The sequence below is a fragment of the Taudactylus pleione genome, unplaced genomic scaffold (assembly GCF_031769625.1).
Source record: "Taudactylus pleione unplaced genomic scaffold, aTauple2 ptg001032l, whole genome shotgun sequence".
In the NCBI taxonomy this organism is placed as follows: Eukaryota; Metazoa; Chordata; class Amphibia; order Anura; family Myobatrachidae; genus Taudactylus; species Taudactylus pleione.
Window position 1 is genome coordinate 12342186 of NW_028285433.1, and position 18027 is coordinate 12360212.

The 18027-nt window shown below is 45.1% G+C and overlaps 1 protein-coding gene and 1 long non-coding RNA gene across 7 annotated transcripts in view; one reads left to right on the forward strand and one right to left on the reverse strand.

Moving 5' to 3' along the window:
• Positions 1–2794: 2794 nt before the first annotated feature.
• On the reverse strand, positions 2795–9594 carry LOC148454091 (uncharacterized). 3 transcript variants are annotated; one of them, XR_015874838.1, is made up of 3 exons: positions 9184–9594; positions 5045–5471; positions 2795–3640 (listed from the first exon to the last, which is right to left on the reverse strand). It is a non-coding gene; the product is annotated as an uncharacterized LOC148454091 (long non-coding RNA). The 3 variants fall into 3 exon arrangements; XR_015874837.1 differs by having other exon boundaries at positions 9142–9594; XR_015874839.1 differs by having other exon boundaries at positions 9127–9594.
• The window catches only part of GAK (cyclin G associated kinase), a 101914-nt gene continuing 93128 nt past the window's right edge, over positions 9242–18027 (forward strand). For 2 of the 4 annotated variants that reach the window (XM_088461290.1, XM_088461292.1), the window contains exons 1-2: positions 9242–9569; positions 17743–17804. In XM_088461290.1, the coding sequence (XP_088317416.1) occupies positions 9428–9569; positions 17743–17804 (204 nt within the window). In that variant the 5' untranslated portion in view covers positions 9242–9427. The remainder of the gene's footprint in view (positions 9570–17742; positions 17805–18027) is intronic. The other 2 variants (XM_088461289.1, XM_088461291.1) reach the window with 1 other exon arrangement.

Below are 18027 nucleotides of genomic sequence, written 5' to 3' on the forward strand. Positions count from 1 at the left end.
TTAGTTCATGGCACAATGCATAATTTAAAAAAAACGCTTGATACATAGGCCCCTATATCCCGATTTTTTATATATTAGTGTCGGTTTATAGTGTTCCTGACAGGATTTGGAGCTGACAGGGCGCGTGGGTGTGGGGGCAGTAGCACGTGTGCCCGCCGGACCGAAAAGGGGGCGCGGCAGGCCAGTGAAGACGGTGTAGCCCTGTCTTCACTGTTAGGTGCTGTGCTTCCTCCAAGCTCTCCCTTAATGTGAACAGATGCAGTGCACATGCTCACGGCATCTATTCAGGCGGCAGCATAACGGAAGTGGCCAGGCTGTTTTAGCAGTACCTTTAAACCTTTTTTTTTTTATGAAGAATTTAGGGCTCGATTTAGACACACTCGCTAGATGCGTACACTCGCACCCAGCGTATGCAAATCCAGCAAAGTGACGGCATGGCAGGCGAACACACGGCAAGGCATAAGCACGTCCACTATGTCCTGGCGTGCGATCACTCTGTGTATGTAGACGCCCACCAGCCTGTCTTAAGACGCCCACTTGCGCACATCATCTCCTGGAAGTGTATGCAACCATCGGGTGCCATCGGAACCGAACACAGCGCTTGAGGTTGACTATACCCTACCGCGAGCACTTCAGTGTGAAATACAACCAGGTGACGTTTACTATGATGCTGCCTGTTAATTATGCACACCTCTGAAACGGCGTTAAGACGCTCAGGCACACCTGCGTTCACACCTCCACTCCCCCATTTTTCATGGCCAGCCCCTGTCACCATCCACAAACGGCTTCTCCTGTCACTCACTCTGCTGGGCTGTCTATGCGCAGTGAGCGACCGCTTCCCGATCTTTCGCACTGGTTCGCGCATTGCAATGCATACGCAGAATGCGAACATTGGCCAGCTATGAGCGAACGCTTCTTAGCGTCCAGGTCTGAATCAGGTCCCTAGTTGAAAGAGACAATGTTTAAAATACCTTCACACGTATGGGACATAAAGGAAACTTCTACTTGATATTTCAGGTCAACTCTTTGTATGAAGAGCCTGTGTTATTTTTTTTTAAGAAAACCGAAGAGAGAGAGCTATAAACTAACTTGTCAACCTATATTGAAAGCTCAAAAATGATACACAACTACAGATTTTTTTTTTTTTTACAGTGTCACATATGGGACATTTCATGGAATGGACCTGTACAGTCAGCAAAATAACATGTTACACTCAATTTCTGTGGAAAACAAAACATGTGAAAGAATCTACTAACACAATTGTCATATTGTATTGTCTTATCTACTCAGGACCATTTCTGTCCAAACATGATAATACTTAATGCTCTTCACCTAAAGGTGCCCATACATAGTGTGATTTGTATACGATGCGATCTCGTATACGATTTCCTTTGAAAATTCTTCCCTTGAAATTCTTTACGATTTTTGCCAACAAATGGTGCGATTGTACATACGAGCATACGATAAGATGTATCGTAAAGCTACTGCTGCATACGCTATATCGTAAACGATTTGCAAACAACCTCACGATGCATCTGCTGGAATCCCAATAGGGGAGGGCTTATCTAGGGGGTATAAAAGGCAGCATCCATTTTAGTTCTGGGCACACTCTCGCCCTGATTCAGAGCCGGACGTTCTGACAGAGCGCTCGCTCTGAATCGGGGCATCTTTTTTTTTTTCTATGGAGCGCCTCCTGGCCGCTCGCATTGCTGTGGGCAAGCGGCCAGGATGATGGTAGCGATGGTCAAGACCATCGCGACCATCGGGCTTGCGACAAGACCCTTGTGGTAGGGTCTCGTAGCCGCAAGCCCCAGAGAGCTTTCGGCTCTAACAGAGCCGAGAGCTCTCCCACTGACATCACTTGTGATGTCAGTGGGGCCGCCACCAGGCGGTAGCCGTTCTCATGGGAACGCCTCCTTCTGGGCAGCCACCACCACCCCCCCCCTCCCGGGGCAGCCACGCAACATCGACAGCACGCCCTCTTTTGTGCGAGACCCGGAGCGACGGATTGCCCGTCGCTATCCGGGTCTCGCGCATGCGCACGACGGACCCGGCTCCGTAATGTCAGTGGGGGTGCCTTCGGCTCTGATAGAGCCGAAAGCACTCCAGGGCTTGCGGCAACGAGACCCTACCACAAGGGTCTCGTCGCAAGCCCGATGGTCGCGATGGTCTTGACCATCGCGACCATCTTCCTTGCCGCTCGCTATAGCTGGTCACCCACAGCTATACGAGCGGCCAGGAGGCGGCTCTAAAAATTAAGACGGACGGCCCTGATTCAGAGTGAGCGCTGTCAGAGCGTCCGGCTCTGAATCATTGCATCTGTACATTGCTATTGTGCTTTGCTTTGTTTCGGGCTTTATATTACATTCTGTGGTGATTGATTCCTATCGCTATAAGTTTCTGCTAACCTATGGCTATCTGAAGCTGAATGGTGATGAAGCTGAGGAGAGGAGGATGAGGTCTCGCTGGACCAAGGAGTCGCTGATGAGGGAGACTCGCTCCCATATGCCCCTGCTGATGGAAATTAGGGAGGACAACCTTCCAGGAGTTGCTGCGTCTGGTGACCCCCCCCATATCCAGAGGCAGGACACCAGCATGAGGAGGGCCATCCCTGCTGAGAGGCTGCCCTGAGACACCTGGCTATAGGAAGGTCCTTTGAAGACCTGAAGTTTGGGACCCTCATTTCCCTGAAGAGGCTTTAGGGGGCATCATCCCGGACACCTGTGATGCCATTGTCAATGTCCTGAAGTTAAGGTGAGTAAAAACACTACACTTTTTTTTTCTGGTGACAGAAAGTGTTTTTTTATTTCACACTGAGGAAAAAAAAAAAAATCAACCAACATGGCTGTAAATATCACTACACGTATTTTTACTTAAAAGCAAAACCAACATGGCTGCTTTTTAATGTTTACCAAAACCAACATGGTTTTAAATGTATAAAAACTGCTATATCCCCAAGTTTTATCTCTCCCAATAGCTAGGCAGCTGTATGTTATACGGTGTATCAAACGAAAGATTTAATAGGCCAAGAAGCACATGGCGAAAGTCAGATTGAGGCCCCGGCATTCCCCAATCTGTCCTTGCGCCATGCGTTTAGTGACCCTGTTCAATCCGCGTCCTTCAAACCGTATACCATGCAGCAGCTATTAAAAATGTCAAAATTGAGGTGGCTCCTCAATCTCCGCCAACATGGCTCTGTAAAGAACCTCAGAGGATGTGGAGGGGTTGGTGGGTTTGGGAGTAAGGTAAGTGGGATGAGGTGTAGGGTGGTATGGGGTTGGCCCCAGTTGTGTAGCCTGGTAGCTTGGTGGCGGGTAGGAATGGGATGACCCATAGCGTGGCTGCACGGTTGTCAGGGGCAGAGCCTCATCGGTCAGCCTTGTTGTGGTGCCCAGCTGCTTCAATCTTCCCCAGATCACTGTCTCGTAGATGATCTTCCCGGAGACTACTGGCTATGAGTGCCCAGGTGGTCGAATATGCCCAGGGGCTTTTGTAGGGCCTGTTCAACTTAAGGAGTGGATCTGGCTGCGCCTGAGTCTTGTGCTGATACCTACACCGTCTTGAAGCAGGCTGAGTAAATGCTCTTGCTTCGGGTGGCCAGTTGCAGACTAGTGGTGAGGTCAAGGTCTGGTGTTGTAGACTGTTGGAGGAGAGAGAGTGAAAAGATTAATGTTAATAACATGTTTTGTAATATATATTTTTTTATTTATTTATTTTAGTTAGTGGAAGGCCATTGCTGAGCAATTTGAATGTAGGTGGAAATTAAGCCATATCCACATTAACCCACCATCCCACAGCTGATCCTTTTATTACAATTATATGGTTTTTTTTTTAGAAAGAATAGTGCTCATGGCTCATGTTGATGTGGGAAAAAATTGCCATGCTTCTGATGGAGAGTCATTTAAACAAACCCTCTTCTATGAGAGACGTAACACCAACTGTCTGAATTTGCCAACTACAGCGGCAACGAAGCACGGCCTAAACTACGTTATAGTTGCTGATGAGGCGTTTGCTCTCCATGAACACTTGCTAAAGACATATGCGCAAAGGGGCCTGAGTAAAAAAAAGCGCATCTTCAATTACAGTCTATCCAGGGCACGGAGGATATTCAGAATTTTCCATACGGCTATAAATCTTCGTGTGGACAAAATAGATTGAGTCGTCTTGGCCTGCGTGCCCTCCACAATTTCCTCCGCAAAACTTTGTCTATACAACAGAGGACAGTAGATATGGCAGACGACCCGGACCATCCACAGACTTGCAAATGCGCTCTGTGGCCCCAACTGCAGTTGTTGAATCAACAGGGACATTGCGGGCTAAAGAGGTCAGGGAGCAATACCTGGCCTACTTTAATGGAGTGGTGGCAGTACCATGGCAGGAGGACAGTATTCGCTAGTGTGATATGGACAATTGTGGACTAGTGAACTTTTAAAAAACATTTGGCATGGTGTGTATGCACTATGGGCTCGATTTAGACCCGCTCGCTAGATGCGTTCACATGCAGCCAAAGCATGCAAATCCCGCGATCGCACAGCAAGGCATTAGCACGCCCACTATGTCTTGGCGTGCGATCTCGGTGTGTATTTAGACGCCCACCAGCCTGTCTTAAGACGCCCACTTTCCCACGTTATCTCCAGGAAGTGTATGCCACAATCTGTAACATCGAGTACCATCGAAAGCGTACGCAGCTTTTGTGGCTGACCAAACCCTACCGCAAGCACTGCGAGTGCTTCAGCGTGTAAAACAACCATGTGACATGTACATAGAAGCTGCGTCTTAATTAAGCACGCCTCTGAAACGGTGTTAAGACGCTCAGACATGCCTGCGTTCGCACCACCACACCCGTTTCCATCGACCATCCCCTGTCACCACCCACAGACTGCTTGTCCTGTCACTCATTCTAGAGAGCTGGCTATGTGCAGCGAGTGAACGCTTCCCGATCGCATGGACTAGTTTGCACTGCGATGCACACGCATGCGCAGATTGCAAACATCGGCAGGCTGCGTGCGAACGGGTCTGAATCGGGCCCTATGTCTGTACTTACCACATCCAAAGAGTACGGTTGTTCTGTTTTAGCGGGGTCCTCTTGCTGCTCCTCAGGGACACTCTCGACCATGAGCGCTTGAGAAGCTCTCTGCGGCTCCTACTCGTGCAGGAACTTGAGGAGGTCGAAGTACCACAAGGTACTGGTGTATACCTCATCTGCCCCGGCTCCAGATGCCCGCAAGTTCTGCTGGTTTTTATTTTCTTTGACGTACACTGTACGTAAATTCTATATTTTAGCTTTCACCCACTTCGGGGAAGCCTCGTCGTGGAATGGCTTGCTGAAGGTGACAAGCTCTTCAATTGCAGCAGCTCTCTTGTATTTATTGCTGTAGTCGGGCCCCTTTATGCGCCACAGACATTCGTGGGCGCGATAGTGCTCGAGAAAACCGGTGACAAATTGACACTCTTTTGCAATGGTCATTTCTCTGGGAATACAGAAAAAAAAAGTTTTAAAAATGTTAAAGTTTGAATGTTTTAACAGTTTATTTTAATAAGTTTATATGTTTTTAATGTGTTCTAAATACATTTTTTAACCTGTGTCAGTTTATTTTCATAATACAATTTTTTAAAAACAACTGGGGGACAACTTGCATTGTGCTACACTGTCATAACAATGGCTGGGGCAGTGGGTACATTGCGGGTGCGGTGGATATTAACCATTGATTGGCTGGTACGTTGGTGGCATAGGGTACATTGGGGGTGTAGTGGTTAATATGCATTGGTGGGTGCAGTGGTTAATACGCATTGGTGAGTGCAGTGGTTGATACGCATTGGTGGGTGCAGTGGTCAATACACATTGGGGGATCAGTGGTCAATACACATTGGTGGGGCAGTGGTAATATGCAATGGAGGTGCAAGGGTACATTGGTGGTTCAGTGTCTACATAGTAGAATACTGGCGATTACTCATTTTTACTGCAAACCTCCACAAGATACGATGCTGCTGCTTCTCTTCCCTCCTCCATTTTGTGACATACGGAGTGGAGTGGCCAGGGACATCGTAAATCGCATTGTACATCAAGCAAAATACCGTACGATGTGTGTCACACCATACACGATAGGTCGAAATCTTACTGCAGGTTCAATTGATCTGCAATGCCGATACACGACGCCGGGGACACGTATCGTCATCGTAATGGAAAACGCCACTTTTTACACAATTGATCATTACGAACAATTGAAAACGGCCAAATGGTATAAAAAAATTGCACCGTGTATGGGCACCTTTAGGCAGCCCCTTTTCATTTACAGCTGAATATGCTCACAGATACTCTGTTGCCTCTGTGAACTTTACACGTAGTTTTAGGGGGATTATTTATCAAAGCTGGGAGAGAGAGAAAATTGTGAGAGATAAAAGTACTAACCAATCGGCTTCCAATTTACATTTTGCAGGCTATATTTAAAAAATGATAGCTAGGAGCAGATTGGTTGGTAATTTATTTGTTACAATTTTATCTCTCTCCCAGCTTTGATAAATACCCCCCTTATTAGTCAGTTATCATGCAGGGTTGGAGTATATAAAAAGTTGAAGAGCCAATGTCCAATACCACAGGGTCAACGAGCAGATCTGAACTGGAATTTCCTATATTTTTGAGGATGTCATATTGTAATAATATGTTTTAACTCACACATCTAATTTGATTCTGTATAACAAATATTGAGGAGAAACTCAAGTAACTGGTCGACTGACGGGCTATATTTAATTTTCGGAGACAGTTTCCTATTCTCTGTACTAGTTAGGGATAAGGGCGGAATTACACCCTGCTGTACAGTATGCTTGAAATTAATTTAAGGAGCTCTGGCCCTGATTCAGAGCCGGACGCTCTGACAGAGCGCTCGCTCTGAATCAGGGTCGTCCTTCTTCATTTTTAGAGCGGCTTCCTGGCCGCTCGTATAGCTGTGGGTGACCACCCACAGCTATAGCGAGCGGCCAGGAAGATGGTCGCGATGGTCAAGACCATCGCGACCATCAGGCTTGCGACGAGACCCTTGTGGTAGGGTCTCGTTGCCGCAAGCCCTGGAGTGCTTTCGGCTCTATCAGAGCCGAGAGCACTCCCAGGGGCCGGCCCCAGATGGTAGGCGTTCCCATGGGAACGCCTCCGTCTGGGCAGCCACGCCCCCAGCATGCTCACCAAAGGGGACGTGCTGTCACTCACCATTGACAGCACGCCCCCTTTGTAGCGAGACCCGGAGCGACGGCTTGTCCGTCGCTATCCGGATCTCGCGCATGCGCACGTCGGAGCTGCCTCCGTCGTGCGCATGCGCACTGGGCCAACATCGACCCGCTTACGAGCGCTCAGCGCTCGCGGGCGGGTCTAAATTAGGCCCTCTGTGAGCTCAAAAAGTGTGTAACTTCTTGACCTGCTTGAAGTGTGTCATCTTGTATGCTGTAGTAGTTGTAGAACCTTTAGCTTCGGTCTTCTTTATAAAGACACTTACTTGGAGCTAAATAAACATTTTCTTGCAACCCATGACTACCAGAATAGCACAAAACACTATTCTGTTTTCCTAGTGTCTCCACCTTCAAGCCCTCTGCCTTCTACCAAGCATGAACTGGTCAATAATGAGTGACCAGTGGCAAATTAGCCGATGCTAACAAGGAAGTGTTGCAGCAGTGTGACCACACATACCCAGGAGCCGGTGTGGGATCCTGGGTGGCACAAGCGGTTCCAGGTGCCGGTGTACAATTCTGGGCAAAGTTATCTGACCATGACACAGTGTAAGGAGTCAGTAAGGGAGTTTCTATGCCCCAGGAGTGGTAAAGTAAGCCCACTCAGATTGGTCAAGGTAGAGTAACCACAATCTGTGATCTCCTGGCAGAATAAGGTCATCCAGTCACAAGTGATATTAACAAAGCAGTCCCATAACAGGGGGCCTGATTCAGAGCCGCACGCTCTGAACGAGTGCTCGCTCTGAATCGGGGCGTTTTTTTTTTTGTTCGGCCTCCTGGCCGCTCGCATAGCTGTGGATGACCACCCACAGCTATTTCGAGCGGCCAGGTTGATGGTCGCGATGGTCAAGACCATCAGGCTTGCGACGAGACCCTTGTGGTAGGGTCTCGTGGCCGCAAGCCCCAGAGAGCTTCTGGCTCTAATAGAGCCGGAAGCTCTCTCACTGACATCACTGTTGATGTCAGTGGGGCCGCCCACAAATGGCAGGCGTTCGCTTGGGAACGCCTTTGTTTGTGTAGCCACCCCCCCGTCCATGCCTACCAAACGGGGCGAGCTGTCAATCACCATCGACAGCTCGCCCCCTTTGGTGCGAGACCCGGAGCAACGGAGCACCCGTCGCTGGCCGGGTCCCGCGCATGCACACGATGCAGCCGGCTCCGTCGTACGCATGCCCAGTGGGCAAACATCGACCCGGTTGCGAGCGCTCAGCGCTCGCGACCGGGTGTGAATCAGGCCCAGAGTCCACTTATGAGTTCACTCTTCCTTGGAGGAAATAACTTGCATTGAGTTGGGATTGGTATATGAATACCCTTACAAAGAACTAAGGATCAAATAGGGTTGAGGGTACCGAAGAAAAAAAAAAAAGAGGGCAGACTAGATAGGCCAAGATGTTTTTATTCTCTGTCAAATTCTATGACTAGTACTACTGGAGAGGACATGGTGGGTTTGAAGTAGGGATGTACAGGCTCGGATAGGTTCGAGTTCACATTTTTCCCTCCAAAAATCGGATCTTGGAAAGAGGCAAAACGTCATCTTTCATGAACAAACATCATCTTCCATGGACTTCTGTCCATGGAAGATGATGTTTATCCATGGAAGATGACGTTTTGCCTCTTTCCCAAAATCCATATCGCCCAACATGACCCATTCCAGGAGGGACAAAATGCACTGTTCCTGGACTTCCCTCTTGGTATGCATAAGCAGTACATGATGAGAACTGTATTCATAGTAGGAATTGTACTGGGGATTTGGTTAATATTGAGAGACATTTCTTTCCAGGGAGACACATGTAAAACCTGTAACCAGTAAATATATCATAGTTATTTTTCCAACAAACTTTTTTTTGCTGCTCTTCCCCTCCCCCAAACAGACACCTAAACATGATGTCCTTATAGAGTAGGAACCAACACCTCAGCACGTTATACCCGTCCACTGCAGCGCTCTCTCCTCACTGCAGCCTCTCTCACCTGGGCCCCGGGCGCAGCCCTCACACTGGCACTGACTGTACACGTAATCACCGAGCAGCAGTGACTGAGCCGGGGAGCTGTACGGAAAGTACGTACGTCAGCGCGGATGACGTCACACACACGGAAGCAGGACACAGGCCGGAAGCTGGCCGCAGGGTGAGAGCCGGGCGCTGACATCTGCCTCTCCCGGGTGAGACACTCGGGGGCCGCTGAGTCCTGCGTGTCCGTCGCCCCTGGCCGGGACATGTCTCTCCTGCAGTCCGCCCTGGATTTCCTAGCCGGGCCCGGCTCCCTCGGGGCCGCCGGCCGGGATCAACATGACTTCGTAGGGCAGACGGTAGAGCTCGGGGCGATGAAACTGCGAGTTAAGCGGGTGATCGCTGAGGGTGAGTATGCTGGTTACCCCCTGAGCAGCTGACACCGGGGGGGGGGGGGGGACTGAGGGCGGCAGGTACATCCTATTCCTGTTACACCTGCTGCTGGGCCCACCACCTGCACTGCCCAGTCTCCTCCCACTCATAGTGTATATACCTGTATGCCTACGGGGGGACATATATTGTTCGGAAACATATTACCGGACATTTATATGCTCGGTAACATTTTGAAATATTTTCCAATTTTGTTCATTTACAATTGCTGCATTATTGACGTCAGTTATGGGTGTTGAGTCGACTGCTTAATGACAGGTGTGACTGATCCATGGTAAAACTAAAGAACATTTCTAACAAAAAAATAAATCCTAATTAGTAGGACAGCCAGTAGTAGTAAGTAGATACAATGAGGTGCACAGCTATGTAATAGTGTAAAAAATATTGTCCCCATTCTTTGACTGATGAAAACTAAATGCAACATCTGTGAAAAATATATTTCATTATGAAAAATGAGTGAGAGCAAGAAGTGTAGTACACAGTGCGTTGCAGCTCAGTTGATAAGTCCTGTGTTGTGTCCTTAACCGTTACATGCCCTGTATTCCTAAAGGTGGTAATATCTGGCATTACAGGCACATGGAATAGTACTGCAGGGTTATCAACTTGAACAATGGAATACTACTATAATTCTTTCCTATTGGTATAGTCAGACTGGTCTGGATAACCATTTAAAAATATACTGGTTGATTAATTGGCTCCAAACATAAAATTAACCCTAGTGTGTATGTGTGTGAGCATGTGATAGGGAACATAGATTGTAAGCTCCACTCGGGCAGGGACTGATGTGAATGGCCAAATATTCTCTGTACAGCGTTGCGGAATATGTGTACGCTATATAAATAACTGGTAATAATAATAATAATAATAATATGCTACAACTACAGGTCCCTGTAGGACGGGTAGGGAATCTTTTTTCTGCCGAGGGCCATTTTGATATATATATCATTATTTGGGGGCCCGGTGCAGGCCACGCTCCCTCTGTGTAATGTCACACGGCAGCGGGGCCACAATCGCAGGTGATTACAGCATCCAGAGCATGCTTCGGGGAGCTGTAAGGGCAGCGGTGTGACCGTCTGAAGCGTCCTAAGGACCGTCTGAAGCCTCCTCCAGGCGGCACTGCTGCATATATTCTGGCTGCAGGGTGCCATTCTAGGCACTCTGATGGCCAGATGAGGCAAGCAGGAAAAAAAAGCTCAGAGGGCCGGATAAAATGATTCTGCGGGCCTTATACGGCCCCCGGGCCTGAGGTTCCCCATCCCTGGAGAGGACTGTTAGCCGCAGCTCAACCCAGGAGAAAACATAGTGAAAGGAATAAGGAGTTGAGATGTGTTTTCCCCTTCCCTGTAAGGATACGATTATTAGGTGGCTTCTAGGAGAGTGGGGGAAGGTGCAAGAGCTGGAAAATAGGAGTTATAGACAAGAGGTTTGCAATGTATAGTTAACAAATATCTCTAATTTCCTACTTTTTGGTTTCGAAGATGTCCCTAGAAAGAAATATCCATATATTTCAATATTAACCAATTGTACAGTATATACCTTCCATGCTACTTGACTGTACTCTGTGGTTGATTCAATAAAAAGCTATGTACAGGCACTGTTAGCAACATGCTAATAAGACTGCATTTAAAGGCCAGCAAGGACACCTCCTATATCCCCTACACTGTGAATTTTACCTCACATTCCCATATTGTTGCGCAGCAAAATTCATGATGTAATCCTACAATTGTACAGGATTTGTGTGCACTGTACATCATGCCAAAACACACAATCTTATGTCACATCTAATTGAATCGTGTGAGTTAAAACAATGAATTCAGAAATTCACTCATCTTTTCTATTTCATCTACTAGTGTAAATGTATTTAGTGCAGCTATGGTGACTAATCTAATAGGATTTGTTATGGAAGTTAAAAACTTTCTTTTTACCTTATGTAGTTACAAAGACGAGAAATATTTTGATTAATTGAATTTGTACTGTTAGTGATCATTTTAAATACTGGCATTACCTGTATGTTCCCAGAACATTATATGAATAAAGGAAAAAAACAAACAAACATTAAGGACATGCCTAATTGGCTGGCTAAGAACCAATTAACCTGTTTGCCACATTTTAGACCCCAGTGTGTGTGAAGCTTACTGGTCAGTCTTTGTGTTAAGCTGGGTACACACTGGAGCGATGTCGAGCCGTTATGCCGTTCCATAATTACATATCGCCTACATCGCTCAGTGTGTACGCATGATTGCTCCCTCCTGTGGTCGCTAGCGACAGTCGGAACGTTTGATGTGCTGCATATCAAACCTAGCGATATCGCTAGTGGACAGTGCATTGTTAATGAATGACGTAACGGTGATCATTAAAGTCGGAACTAATGCCTGTCACTCCAGGGTGTACCCAGCAAGACCCTTCTATTTTCAGTAACTGATAAAAGCTAAGCTTTCATACAGAGAAAATAACCACCTATTTGTACAGTCTGGAATACATCTCAATATTTCTCAAGATGCATTATTATCTTATGGTATATTTCTATTTAGTTCCCTATAACATCTGAAGTTTCCAGTTGCCAGCATATGGTAAAGGTTGCTTTAGATCAATTACTTGTTTTGTACACTAATAACATGGCATAGTCATAGAAAGAACCAACATTTTCAATGTGGCAAGGTTTTCCATCCATGTTGTCAGTTATTATACAGCATACCATTTGAAGCCACTGCCAAAGAATGCATTTGGCTGAATGTCTCAGAGTATTAACATTGGAGCATTAAAGCATCTTCAAGTTAATATACAGCTGATTTGTTGGTGTTATGTTCAATACGTTTTAAACCTGTGTAATTGAATAAGCTTGGTGAGCAGGTGTGACAATATTCTGAATATTATTTACAATTATGGGATGTCTTACCTGGTCTTCCGTTGTGCTGGTGGTTTCATTTTTAGATATCGGATTAGATTCAATATACCGCAAGTTCCAGTGGTACCTTGTGCAATTTCACTCAGTGGTATATAAAGGGAGTAAACCATCTTATTTCTTCTTGTGCTCCATAGAGGAGTGAGCAAATATAAACAAAGTTTTATTTACCGTAATCCCTGGATGTGAGTGCAGCTGCACTTGGCACAAGAATCCAACAGCAGCATGTGAATAATTGGTGGACTTAGCTGAACTACCTGCACAGAAACAGCAAAAAAAAAAAAAAAAAGAGGCAGAAAGGTTCTGGTAAATTTGCAAAAATCAATTAAAAGCAAGGGTGGGGGACCTGGTAATGGGAGGTCCAAGGTTCCCATATTTTAGAGAAACTATTAGATGATCCCATTAGGATACTAGTCATTTGTTCCATAGAATGAATGTGCCAAATATTAGCTAAGACCTCTCCGATAGCTGGGGCCTCTGTTTTTTTTCCCATCCAAAGCAATGAGACACCTGGCTGCCAGCACCATGTGACAATTTAATTTAGGCTGATGTTGAGTTGCTTCTAGAACGCGTACTGGTAGTAGAAAATATTTGGGACTAAGAGGGATAGAGATGTCTAAGATAGAGCTGGCAAGGGCACAGATTTCTTTCCAGAAGGCAACCAGCTTTGGACAACTCCACCATATATGTACAATGTCCCTGTGTCCAACCCACAACGCCAACACAGATTAGAGGTCTCTGGGTGCATCCTGTGTAATCTAGAGGGGACATAATACCACCTGTAGAATAATTTATAGGCATTCTCTATAATACGCACGCAATTAGAGCTAGAGGCCACATTGGAATAAATGTCCTCCCAGTCTGCACTATCTAAAGTTTCCCATAGATCTGCCTCCCAAGCCCCTTCATGAGGGTCTCTCTCAGGGCACGGAGGTATGAGATCTGTGTACCCATGCCAGATTTATTTATGGTTAAAGCTGCTATACCACCTACAGAAAATATTTAGCTAATGTGTTTACTGGTTGAAAATCTGAAAGCTGGGTAGACTCTGCTTATAACTGGGCTTGCTTCTCCTCCCCTTCCCATTAAATTGATGTGCTGTTCCTGTATTGTTAGATTCAAGAATAATGTTGCATGTTTTGGTTATTACACGTTTGTTAATCTTTTATGCAATGGTAGTGCAGTTCAATGAGGGATATTGCAGAATGAGGGATATTGCAGAATGAGGGATATTTTATGTTAACCTTAATCGCTAAACTATGAGTCATATTTTGTATGCAATGTATGGTCGGGGCTTCTTAAGGGATTAGGGCATGGAATGCAAAGTGTGACAATCTCTCCTGGTTGTTTATATATGCAGATAAATGATGCTCACATATGCCAACCTTAGCTGAAAAGATTTGTTTGATTACATTTTAGGAGGTATTTATGAAACTTGGTGCTAGGCAAAAGATATTGCAACCTATTAGATTGGAGCGGTCATTTAGAAAATTAGAGTTGAGTAAGACGCAATGTGTGCTGGTTTTAATAAATGTTCCCAATTGTGAATGTTCTTACAGAGGATAATGTATATTGTCTAGCAATTCCTTAATAACAGAATACCTCCGACACACAAATGGATCAAGATCAGCTTTTAAAGCACCACTAGACATAAAATAGAAGTTTACTTTTATTAATCAAGCTACCACATTCACAAGTATGTATGTAAATGTTCATATAACTTTACAGATTTTGTTTGTCTTGGCTTCACAGGAAATGTAGGAACAATGTGCAATCTATTCCTCTGCCATCAGCCATTTTCTGCAGTTGGCTAAAAGGCTCTGTCCTTTTGTGTTACAGAAAGTAACCTTTGTGTCCTTTTGTGTTACAGAAAGTGTATTCACTCACAATTGCAGCTTAACACGATATATACTATTTGTTTCTGAAATCCTGTCATATTATAGGGTTGTTTAAGTGAAACATATACAGTATATGCATTTAGTCACCTGTTCTTTAACCATAATTAAACGTTTACACAAATCATGATGCTGTTTTTAGCTACGCTACAATAGTGGTGGGCAGCAGGTGACATGGTGAGCGCCCCCAGCTCTATGCCCTATTCCTCTCTGCCATTCTCACAAATGCTCTGTTAAAAAGCAGGCAATTAGCATGAATGGGAGAGTCCAACCTTAACGACATGTGTCCCCCTCTGCACACCATGTGGGGAAGTCACACAGCCCTCCAATCGGAGAGAGAGGGATGGGGTGTATCCTACACCTCATGCCTCCCCCCCCCCCTTCTGCCTCCTCTGTGGGCACCAGCTGTGAAGGGACGCATGTTTAGATTAGATAAGCATGTGTGTAGCACATGCAATGGCATTTGGGATGAGTGACATGGGGGTGCCAAGGTTGTTTTAGGGCGGGTTTTTTAATTAGTAAAATATAATGTAATGTGGCCATTTAAGATAGTTCGAGATCTAGAAGTATGTCAGGTTGCACATTATGTGCTACAGTGTAACTATACAGGATGCAGCCTATTGTTTTTCTAATGACTGTCAGTTAATGAGCAAAGCTGAAAGTTAAACAAGAAGAGTTGGCAACTAATGAAGTTTTCTCAGTGTTTTACTGTTTCAAGTATTTTCTCTCACACTCACATCCTACATTCCCAAAATTAGGATAAAATCTCTTTTGATTGAGTTGCATGTGTTCCATATTTGCCTTTTTTCCCTTTGGAAATCCTCTCCAGAAGATCCGAGTGATAAATGCATGTGGTGTGACAATGTTATTACATTACTGCTGCCCTTCCTTCTGCTGTACAACAATGCAATTTGCATGAATGCATGGGTCACTTTATACAGCATATGAAATCTCAGAGCAAGCACCATAGTTACATGTAAATACAGCTGCTTAGAGTTATACATAAGCCACTCTGGTATCACTCCAGCATAAGGATTGCAAAACTGAGAAACACTTGCATACACAATTAACAGATATTAAGCCCTGGACACCTGATGAATGATTTAACTTTTATAAATGTTTTGTGTGTTCTACATCATACTTAAACACATGTTTGAGCATATTAGCGAGCTGTGTGGACTGATTTGTCTGTGTTAGGGATGTGCAGGCTCGGTTCTACTCGGTTCCGTTCGGTTCTTTTTACCGAATCTTATTGGCTATCCAAAACTCGTGACAGCTGAAACCCAATAAGATCCGGTAAAAAGAACCGAACGGAACCGAGTAGAACCGAGCCTGCACATCCCTTTTAATACACTTTATTCATGTTAAATGCACTTGGATGCCAGTTTACCATAAAATAATGTAAGTTATCATACTAGTGCACTTGAGAGTGTTTGTTTTGAATAGTTTTTGACATTACCTGTAATGTTTAGAAATTCAAAGGCTGAGTAAAATACAAAGGAGTTCTGTGGGGGCTTATTAAGTAAATAGGGCCAGATTCAGACCCGCTCGCGAGCGCACAGCGCTCGCAAGCAGGTCGATGGTCCCCCATTGCGCATGCGTACTCCGGAGCCGAAGGAACGCCTGCCATTTGGGGGCGGCCCCACTGACATCACGAGTGATGTCAGTGGGTGAGCTTCCAGCTCTATTAGAGCCGAAAGCTCACTGGGCTTGCGGGAACGAGACCCTACCACAAGGGTCTCTCGTCGCAAGCCCCGATGGTCGCGATGGTCGTCACCATCGCATCCATCAACTATATTAATTTCACCGATCCTATGACTGATCGGAGAATATCGATGGCCGCCAGTCGGGTTTTCCAATCCCATCGCAGGATCGGACAATACGTTGCCTGGTATATGGGGGCCTTAAGTTGTGAATCAGAAAATGGTCTAATTAGACAGCAGCTTGAGAACTAGGAGAAGAGGGGACATTCTGTCTGGAAAGGGGTGATCAAAACGGAAAAACTTTTGCTGAAAGCTGCCATGATAGCACAAGGCAAAATTTTTAAGCAAAACAGAAAAGAAATATGCCCGCGCTCGGTTTTAACCATATTGTACATGGTACCAGCAGCGTGGCAATATTAATGCCATAAATGTATACAAAACAGAAAAAAACTTTTGCTATCGGCGCTAACAATAATATACTGCAAATCTGTATGTGTGCAGCAAATATAACCAAGGGGATTTTGTCATGATTTGATCAGTGCATTTAAGCCTGCAGCCCAGCGTCATGTTGTATCTGTATGTGGGATTTTTCCTGCAAACTACTGGATTGAATGTACTATTGTAATAGCTGAAAACTGTATGAGACACACATTGGGCTAGATTCAACAAGCTGTTCAATTCAGCGCGCTGTTAAGGATTTCTTCTCGCATCCCTCCAGGGGTGCGAGCAGAAATCTGACAAAAGTATAGGCGCAATGCTGTATTCTGCCTTTAGCACCGCGGAAGCAGCATGGCGCCAGAAAGTTTAGTTGGAGAATGTCTGTTCTCATGACTATACACCCTGTTTAAAGCTCGTGGGGGGGGGGGGGGGCAACGGGCATTCTCCGTCCTAATGGCATGCTGAGTTGAATAGCTCCGGGAGCTCCCTCCCGGCGCTATTTAATTCGCATTCAAATGAATCGAGCCCCTTGTCTTAGTAATTGTCACTAGTTTGGCACATTTGTGTCTATAATTGGCACTAGTTTACGCAGTTGTGTTTATAATTGTGCTTTAGTGTGGCATAGCTCTGTTAACAAGTGGCACAGCTTTGTTTTCTAATTGGCAATTGTGTGCCACAGTTGTGTCCTAATTGGCACAGTTTTGTTTTAGAAAAAAAACAAAAAAACACTATTTTAAAACACCATGCCACCTTGGCACCATATGCAATAGTCGCTCAGCTGAAGAGACCTGCTCTCAATTTAGCTGGATCTTACACTTAAGTCAGATTTGTCAAGCTCTATATTAAATGACATTGTGCTGCTCATCCTAAGTGTAAACTTGATTCTTACTTTGTTCTAAAATATGTCATAAATAAGAGACATTTAGTATATATAAAATATAGCCTTATTTTTGATGACTAGTTATGTCAGTCCCGTCACATACTTTTCAAATATGCTATAAGTTGTAACAATGTCACATGACTCATTTTCAAGATAAAATACATTAGTGGAAGAGGCTGGACCCCCAGAAAAGCATCATGCTTTATTTAAAATTGAAAACTGCATTACTATGAATAATGTGCCCCCTTACTGTAAGATAAGAAGAATTGTCCGCTTTTCTTTATTCATTTTGTTTTTGTTTTGTTTTTCTCAGGAGGATTTGCTTTCGTCTATGAAGCTCAAGATATAGGCACTGGGAAAGACTATGCACTGAAGGTAGTGTACCGTATCTATGTTTTATTTCTTTTCACACATTTAGCCCCATGTTATTTGTGTGCTGTTCTATTTGTTCTGCTTTTTACAAGTTTTGTGTAGGTTTTTTATTTTTTTAACTGGATAAAAGGTTACATTATATGATACACCACAAACTCATTAAGTCATCTATAAAGCCTTCACCCAGTCCTTTTCTCTATGTCTCTAACCTAATCACCCTTCATGT